This window comes from Emys orbicularis, chromosome 8 (genome assembly GCF_028017835.1).
Source record: "Emys orbicularis isolate rEmyOrb1 chromosome 8, rEmyOrb1.hap1, whole genome shotgun sequence".
NCBI classification, from domain to species: domain Eukaryota; kingdom Metazoa; phylum Chordata; order Testudines; family Emydidae; genus Emys; species Emys orbicularis.
This window is the reverse complement of record NC_088690.1, coordinates 113628096-113637584: the sequence shown is the minus strand read 5'-3', so window position 1 is coordinate 113637584 and position 9489 is coordinate 113628096. Positions and strand designations below refer to the sequence as shown.

The 9489-nt window shown below is 48.1% G+C and overlaps 1 protein-coding gene across 1 annotated transcript in view; it reads left to right on the top strand.

The window, feature by feature from the left end:
• The first annotated feature begins 389 nt into the window (after positions 1-389).
• The window catches only part of BRD8 (bromodomain containing 8), a 28533-nt gene continuing 19433 nt past the window's right edge, over positions 390-9489 (top strand). The window contains exons 1-9 of the mRNA XM_065409307.1: positions 390-487; positions 669-765; positions 4198-4267; positions 4850-4899; positions 6315-6437; positions 6594-6674; positions 7381-7445; positions 8207-8343; positions 8696-8911. Of these exons, the coding sequence (XP_065265379.1) occupies positions 469-487; positions 669-765; positions 4198-4267; positions 4850-4899; positions 6315-6437; positions 6594-6674; positions 7381-7445; positions 8207-8343; positions 8696-8911 (858 nt within the window). The 5' untranslated portion in view covers positions 390-468. The remainder of the gene's footprint in view (positions 488-668; positions 766-4197; positions 4268-4849; positions 4900-6314; positions 6438-6593; positions 6675-7380; positions 7446-8206; positions 8344-8695; positions 8912-9489) is intronic.

Here is a 9489-nt window from a genome sequence, read left to right as displayed (position 1 = left end):
CAGGCTCCCTCCAGCCCCCCCTCCGCCACCTCCGGCCGCACGCCAGCCCCTGACCCCCCCCCCCCACGCTCCCTCCAGCCCCCCGCCCACACCGGCCCAGCCCGACACTCCCCTCCTCCCCCCACACACACACGTTCCCTCCAGTTCCCTGCTCCCTCCGGCCCAGACCCTGACACCCCCGCGCGCGCCCCTCACTCACTTTAGATTCGGTGGTGACTCTGTCCTGCTGCTTGTTCAAACCTCGCGGTCTGCCCGCTTAACCAATCAGAGCGCGAGCAGCCCTACCTCCAATCACAGACTGGGACGGGGCTGAGGGAGTCAGAGCGAGGCTGGGGGCGGGGCTAGGTGAGCGCGTTTATTTCCCAGACACCCACGGGGGCCTGGAGGCCGGTGGGCGAGTGTTTCCCGGCGAGCTTTGCGCTTGGCTCCACGCCCAGGCCCCTTCTCGTTGTGGGTCTAGCGGGGAAAATGGCGGCCGGGACAGGGAGTGAGTGAGGGGCGCGCGGGGAGGTGCCGCCTGCCAGGAGGGGGTCGGGGGGGGGCTTCTCCGCAGGCGGGGCCTGGGTCCGGGTGGAATGGGGCGGGGGCTCTGGAGGAGGGAGGGGAGTCCCTCTGGGGGGCACCCCACTGTCCCTCTGGATCCTGAGCCTTTCCTCTCTGCCTGGCAGAGCACAAGCTGCTGGGCGCCGGCCCCACGGAGCCATGGTCCATCCGAGAGAAGCTCTGCCTCGCCTCCTCCGTCATGCGGAGTGGGGACCAGAACTGGTAAGTGGCGAGTCACTAAACAGCTAAAAGCCGCCTCGCGGGTGCGGGTGCTGCTCCCACACGCCGGGCACTGGCCGTGCCGTAGCCTCGCTCGCTCCGGAACCCGACCCGCGGCAGGGTTGGTAGAGTTTACGCTGACCAAAGCACCAATTTACATGGTCCAGTGCTCCGTTAGGAGGGCCCAACGGGTCACTTGAGCTATTGCTGTTCATAAAAAGAACAGGAGTAGTTGTGGCACCTTAGAGACTAACAAATTTATTAGAGCATAAGCTTTCGTGGGCTACAGCCCACTTCTTTGGATGCATATAGACTGGAACATATATTGAGGAGATATATATACACACATACAGAGAGCATGAACAGGTGGGAGTTGTCTGACCAACTCTGAGAGGCCAATTAAGTAAGTGGGGGCGGGGGGAAAACTTTTGAAGTGATAATCAAGATAGCCCACTACAGACAGTTTGATAAGAAGTGTGAGAATACTTACAAGGGGAGATAGATTCAATGTTTGTAATGGCTCAGCCATTCCCAGTCCTTATTCAATCCTAAATTGACTGTATCTAGTTTGCATATCAATTCCAGCTCAGCAGTCTCTCGTTGGAGTCTGTTTTTGAAGTTTTTCTGTTGTAAGATAGCCACCCGCAGGTCTGTCATTGAATGACCAGACAGGTTAAAGTGTTCTCCCACTGGTTTTTGAGTATTATGACAACTATTTCACATTTGGGGACAATATATACCTTCAAGTCAGCAGCACTGCTGTGGTTACCTGCATGGCCCCACAGTATGCCAACATTTTTATGGCTGACTTAGAACAACGCTTCCTTAGCTCTCATCCCCTAACGCCCCTACTCTACTTGCGCTACATTGATGACACTTCATCATCTGGACCCATGGAAAAGAAGCCCTTGAGGAATTCCACCATGATTTCAATAATTTCCATCCCACCATCAACCTCAGCCTAGATCAATCCACACAAGCGGTCCATTTCCTGGACACTACTGTGCTAATAAGCGATGGTCAAATAAATACCACCCTATAACGGAAACCTACTGACCGCTACACTTACCTACATGCCTCCAGCTTCCATCCAGGACACACCACACGATCCATTGTCTACAGCCAAGCTCTAAGATATAACCGCATTTGCTCCAATCCCTCAGACAGAGACAAGCACCTACAAGATCTCTATCAAGCATTCTTAAAACTACAATACCCACCTGCTGAAGTGAAAAAACAGATTGACAGAGCCAGACAAGTACCCAGAAGTCACCTCCTACAAGACAGGCCCAACAAAGAAAATAACAGAACACCACTAGCTGTCACCTTCAGCCCCCAACTAAAACCTCTCCAGCGCATCATCAAAGATCTACAACCTATCCTGAAAGATGATCCCTCACTCTCACAGATCTTGGGAGACAGGCCTGTCCTCGCTTACAGACAACCCCCCCCCAACCTAAAGCAAATACTCACCAGCAACCACACATCACTGAACAAAAACACTGACCCACATCTGAAGAAGTGAGGTTTTTACCCAAGAAAGCTTATGCCCAAATAAATCTGTTAGTCTTTAAGGTGCCACCAGACTCCTTGTTGTTTTTGTAGATACAGACTAAGACGGCTACCCCCTGATACTTGACCCAGGAACCTAACCTTGTAACAAAGCCCGATGCCAACTCTGTCCACATATCTATTCAAGTGACAGCATCATAGGACCTAATCACATCAGCCATACCATCAGGGGCTCGTTCACCTGCACATCTACCAATGTGATATATGCCATCATGTGCCAGCAATGCCCCTCTGCCATGTACATTGGCCAAACCGGACAGTCTCTACACAAAAGAATTAATGGACACAAATCTGACATCAGGAATCATAATACTCAAAAACCAGTGGGAGAACACTTTAACCTGTCTGGTCATTCAATGACAGACCTGCGGGTGGCTATCTTACAACAGAAAAACTTCAAAAACAGACTCCAACGAGTGACTGCTGAGCTGGAATTGATATGCAAACTAGATACAGTCAATTTAGGATTGAATAAGGACTGGGAATGGCTGAGCCATTACAAACATTGAATCTATCTCCCCTTGTAAGTATTCTCACACTTCTTATCAAACTGTCTGTAGTGGGCTATCTTGATTATCACTTCAAAAGTTCCCCCCCCCCCCCCCACTTACTTAATTGGCCTCTCAGAGTTGGTCAGACAACTCCCACCTGTTGATGCTCTCTGTATGTGTGTATATATATCTCCTCAATATATGTTCCAGTCTATATGCATCCGAAGAAGTGGGCTGTAGCCCACGAAAGCTTATGCTCTAATAAATTTGTTAGTCTCTAAGGTGCCACAAGTACTCCTGTTCCTTTTGCGGATACAGACTAACACGGCTGCTACTCTGAAACCTGTCATAAAAACAACCTGCTCTAGCCATATCTCCTGCTGTGAGCAAGCACCGAGAGTGTCTCCTGGAAATCTTCGCTACAGGCATAAGGACCAGCAGTGACTGAGCAGCTGGGCTATGTCTGGGAAGGAGTGAAAGCAGAGTAGAGTGGTGTTGGGAATTGAACGACTATCCATAATGGCAATTGGCTGGATCACTTAACTGTTTCTTTCAAGACTTATAACTAGGGCTGTCAAGAGATTAAAAAAATTAACCATGTGATTAACCTCATTATTAAACAATAATAGAATACCATTTACTTAAATATTTTTGGATGTTTATTTTATTGTCAAATATATTGATTTCAATTACCACACAATACAAAGTGTACAGTGTTCACTTTCTATTTATTTTTCATCACAAGTATTTGCACTATAAAAAATAAAAGAAATAGTATTTTTCAATTCACCCAATACAAGTACTGTAGTGCAATCTCTTTATAATGGAAATTAATTCTACATTTGTAAGTTCATGTACAAAAAAACCTGCATTCAGAAATAAAAAAATGTAAAATTTTAAGCCTGCAAGTCCACTCAGTCCTACTTCTTGTTCAGCCAATCGCTCAGACAAACAAGTTTGTTTACATTTGTAGGAGATAATGCTGTCCACTTCTTGTTTACAGTGTCACCTGAAAATGAGAACAGGTGTTCTCATGGCACTGTTGTAACTGGCGTTGCAAGATATTTACGTGCCAGATGTGCTAAAGATTCATATGTCCCTTCATGCTTGAACCACCATTCCAGGGGACATGTGTCCATGTCTAAATAAGAAGGGGGCAGCATTATCTCCTGTAAATATAAACAAACTTGTTTGTGTTAGCGATTGCTAGGTCTTGTACAAACACAGTACCTTTCCCAAAGAGCTTATGCTCTTAAGTAGCTAGGAAAGTTCTATGTCCAAGCGAGCAGTGAGACAGGCTAGCACCCTTCCCCCATGTGTTGGTGAGGACAGGAAGGCAAGTTTCCAGTCATTTACCTGCTCTTTCTTGCAGGGTATCAGTCAGCAGAGCTATCAAACCCTTTGCAGAGCCAGGCCGCCCACCTGACTGGTTCTCTCAGAAGGTAAGATGTTGGCTTTTGAGTTTTGGAAAGGGGCTACAACTCTTGCCAAGACAGGCTTCTGGGGGGTATGGCTGCTTGAAGGTCAGTAACTTGAGATATCAGGGGAGGAGGCGTTATCTGGAGGAGAAGGGGAGTCACTTTTTTAATATTGTAATTTTTCTAGTCCCAATTATGTCCTATGAAGAACTGGTCTTGGTACAATTCTAGCCAACCCACTACCTTGAGATATTCTTGGCTGCACCAACTCTGAGAACATCCTGCAGCTGCTGCTCATAACTGTAGTATTTCCCTTCTTAGACGCATATGTTATTAGGCTGGGGAATCTGCTTTTCTTTTCTCTGACAGATCAGTATGGACAGCAGAGAGTGGAGTGGGATTAAACCGTGGTACATTGAACTCACTTGCAGTTATAAATGTGACTCCAATGCGTGCAGTTGTGTCCCCATCCATACCTCTGAGAGAACACTCAATAGGTGATAGATCTTTGAAGAGTGGAGCCCAGTGCCCACATGAGCTTTGCTGATAGAGTTGCATGTGATGACTGTTCTGTGTGTGCTCTAACTCCCTCTGTTTTTTCCCTAGCACTGTGCATCTCAGTATTCGGAGCTTCTGGAGACCACAGAGACCCCCAAGTGAGTGCAAAGGATGAGGCATGTGGTTTCTGCAACAGCTCTTGGAGGGCTCAACAGTTTATCTGGCAGTGCATTTGCCAGAACTCTTAAAGGAAGAGCAGGCAGGGACAGGGAAATCTGGATGTGATATCTGGGCAGGGAGGGTGACTGCTGCCAAGGGAGGAGCAGCTGGGAAGTAAGCATAGGAATGTTCACCTAGAATGCTCTTTCTGTTCATCCAGTTTCCTACTTTAGAGGACTAGACCCTTTCAGATCTAAAAGTTTCTGTAACTGGTTACTGTAACATTTATTCCTGAAATGGTTCCGTTCATTCCTATACATCACTCCCTGCAACCTTTATAATATAGTGCATTGTGGGGCTCCTGAATTATCTTGCCCACAATTCCCAGCAGAGCTCCCCAAAGTAGTATTTTATGGTAATTGCGGTCCACAGTTAGAAAGATGATGTAACATAATGTCACTCCAGTAAGACAGCAATATTCAATAGTAATATTAAACAAGGATGTATTTCATAAAATATATGGCACTGGTGTTGCACCAAAATAGTTTTTTTTAATACAAAAAAGCCTTGATCACATGCATTGCACCTTGTAATCCAAAAGCTTTATGCATAAAACTACAGCTCAGAATAAGAGAGGAATCTGGGAGTATAAAAGTCAGTGCATGTTATCCAGCAAGTTCAAGCTTTTTCCACTCCTCATTATATGCTGCTCTTTATATACCCATAGCATTTTGGGATTGTGCAGGGAGGAGCAACTGAGCCTCCTGTTCTTTCCCTCTATACTAACACTGCAACAGTTCAGGCTGAAATGTTTGTCTGTGCTTGTCATAGGCCCAAGTTCTGAGCTAGGGTGCTTATGCTGGCCCTTGACACCCAATGAAATTAGAGCAAAAACATTTCATAGTAGTAGGTTTTTTTTCATGCTATGCATAATTAGCATGTGGAACTCACTGCACAGGTTACTGAAGCAAAGAGTAGAATTCAAGAGGAGGATTGAGCATTTGTGGATCGGAAGAATCTTATCTGAAGTTATACTAGCTAGGGTAAAAATTTGACAGGAAGGCAAACCCTCCTGCTTCGGGGTATGGGTCATCCACTTTTTGTTTGAAGATAGGAAGAAACTTGCCCCGTGATGGGGTTTTCTGCACCTTCTGAAGCATTTGGTGCTGGCCACTGTCAGAGACAGGAGACATGGCTAGGTCAGAAGGAGGGTGTTTGAGCAGTGTGAGTTCCAGTATTTTCTCTGGGAAAAGAAGGGGAAGAGGTGAGCTGGGGACTAGGTTAGTTGGTAAGGAAGAAGCTGTTGGGGCATGGCTGGACTGGTGGGGCTGTGTGGGCAGCAGATGGTGTTTATAGGAGGATGGGGTGTTCCTGTGGTTGGTGATTATATCATTTTCCTGTCCTTGTTCTGTAGGAGAAAACGTGGTGAGAAAGGGGAGGTTGTGGAAACTGTGGAAGATGTCATTGTGCGCAAACTGACAGCAGAACGAGTTGAGGAGTTGAAGAAAGTGATCAAGGAGACACAGGAGAAGTATAGGTACATATTAGAGGGGTCAGGCTCTGGTCTGACTGAAGGCTGTGGTCAGCAAAGCTGCCCTAAGCGAGAGAGAGTGCAGCAGGGGAAAGTAGAGGAAACGAAAGGATGTATGTTGCAGGCTTGGTGTGGAGCTGAGTTGGTGCTGTCTGTTTGCAGGCAGCTGAAGAAGGATGCAGAGCTGATCCAGGCTGGACACATGGATAGCAGACTGGAGGAGCTGTGCAATGACATTGTGGTGTGGGTTATCTTATTATTTCCCTGTTCCAATTCCCCCTGAGATTGTACTTCTCAGAGCCCTTGGGCTTGGGGATATTCCCCCTTCTCGCTGTGTCACTCTCAATCATTGCACTCCCAGGCTTGGGAGGAACAGCTAAGCTGGACAGATGCTCTGGCTTTTAAGGGTTACAGTTGGAATGGGAGCGCCATCCATTATGAAGTGTCTCTTGGCGCTCTCCAGCATTGGCATTAGGAGCCTGGTGCAGGCTTGCAGTGTCCTGTTGGCATCATCTTGGGTGTAGAGCTGAGAGTGAGATTCCCTGGAATGTCTCATTCCCTGACTGGAACCTGACTACCCATTTGCTCAGGGCAATTGGGCCTTAGCTAGCAGGGATGTCTCATTGACATATGAAGGCTATGGGTCAGGTGTCTGTGACCTGATGGCCCTGGGGGAGGCACCAAGTGGTTTTTGGGTTCCAGGGGCATTGTAATAATAAATAATTAATGGAGATATCCCATCTCCTAGAACTGGAAGGGACCTTGAAAGGTCATCGAGTCCAGCCCCCTGCCTTCACTAGCAGGACCAAGTACTGATTTTGCCCCAGATCCCTAAGTGGCCCCCTCAAGGATTGAACTCACAACCCTGGGTTTAGCAGGCCAATGCTCAAACCACTGAGCTATCCCTCCCCCCAAAGTGCCACCAAGTACTCTGTTTACTTTTGTTCAGGAAGAAAAAAATGGAAGAGGAGGAGGCAGAGATGAAGAGGAAGGCTACAGATGCTGCTTATCAGGGTAAGATGGGACTATGTTTGCTTCCCCACCACCACCCCTCTCCACCCACACAGACACCCACACACACAAGCTCTTGCTTATTTAAAATAAAAATAAAAAAAATCTGGGCTGAATTTAAGGCTGGAGCCCTGAGAAAGGAAGGAACCTGCAGAGACCCAGGTAGGAAGGACCTGGGTACTCTGCTCTCTTTGGCTCAGGGTTAGGAGGAGAGGGTTGCACACAATTTTCAACACCGTCTTGTAAAAAGGCAAAACTAGGAGAGTTCAAAGAGGAACCCATAGAGTAAAAATGCCCCATTAGGCAAGGGGGAGACCTGGACGCACTCCTTTGCGGGAAAGGCCCCTGAGGGAAAGCAGGAGAATGGCCTGATAAGGAATATTAGAAATACTCGGAATAAGAGACTCTCAGTAGTCCTGGAAGATAAAACTTGCATTCATGCCTGAAGGTGCAGCAGCGGAAAGGTGGGTAAAATTTTCAGAACAACTTAGTAGCTTTCGAGACAGTTCAGCCATGGAACCAGTGCTAGGGGAGCTTGTGCAGACCCTGCCACTGGACAGGTTCAAAGCAGGGATCCATCAGCCATTCATTAGGGATGGTCAGCCTTGCCGTGGTGCAGGAGTTGAATTAGATGATTCTGTGGCAGTCACTGTAACTGAAGTGGTTAATTTGGTGGTGTCTGCTAGGCCAGAAGCAGAACTGATTCCAAAGAAGTTTCCCAGCTGGAACTTTGGGGGTCTCACTTCCTTTCCATTCTCTTCCAGCTCGTCAGGCAGTTAAGAACCCCCCTCGGAGGTTGACCGGTGTGATGGTCCGCTCTCCTGCAGGTTCAACCTCCCCTGGAAGGGACTATGCTCTGGGGGACTTGTCTCAGCAAGCTGTGGAGGAGACCAGCCCAGGGGTAAGGATGCTTCCAATGGTAAGAGAGAAAGGAGCAGGGACTGGGGGGCTCTGTGCATCTCGGGAGGGCCCCTTGCCTTGCTGGTGCTTTCCCTATCTTAGTGCTGTAGTATGGCCTGTGTACATCCAGGATACAAATTCCCTTCAGTTTCTGTGATGAGGTAGTGGAGCAGGTATCTGGGGCAAAGGCAGGGAGTGAAAAGGTAAAGGCACATGCCTGGAGCGGGTGCAGTGAATGAATGGAGCAGGTCCCTGGGGTGTGCTGGGTCAGTGGCCTTGGGGGAAGAAATAAGTGGGTCTAGTCAGTATGGTGAAGGTGTGGCTTTGAACAGTGTGGTTTTTCTCTTTCTCAGGTAACTCCAGGGACATTGCCCAGCACCCCAGTTGCCTCCTTCATTGGGATCCCTGACACCCCTCCAGGCTCAGCTCCCCTGGATGCCCCCATAACCCCAGTCACTGATGAGTCACCCCAGAAAAAGATGCTAGGACAGAAAGCAACTCCGCCTCCTTCCCCTCTGCTCTCGGAGCTACTGAAGAAGGGCAGCCTCCTCCCCACAAGCCCCAGGCTGGTATGGAGCGCTCTGCTCGCATATACAAGCATACTGATGAATTTATGCTTCAGACTCTCGTATTGAATAGGGGAGCTGTAAAGGGCTTCAAAAACCATCCAGATCTTGCAAGATTCCAGCACAGGGAAAATTCTAAAGCTGTAATTAAGCCCTGTGAGCCACAAAGGTGGAACTCTTTCCTTGTGGTACTGTGAATTCAGGACTGAAGAGATTAGGTAACTCTGGGCTTGTCTTCACTACCAGCAGTTGCAATCAATGCAGCGGTTGTCGATTTTAGTGGGTCTAGTGAAGACCCACTAAATCGATGGCAGAGCGCGCTCTGGTCAACCCGGGTACTCCACCTCTCAGAGATAAGTGATGCAGCGCAGTGTAGACACTGCAATAAGTCGACCTAAGCTACTTCGACTTCAGCTACATTATTCACGTAGCTGGAGTAGCGTAACTTAGGCCAACTTACCCTGATAGTGAAGACAAGCCTCTGAAAGTTAACTATCCCCTTTGGGACCTGAAGAGTTGGAGTAGCAGACTGTGCCATTGAGTGACACTGCACTCAGAACGGAGATCAGAGCAGAACCCCT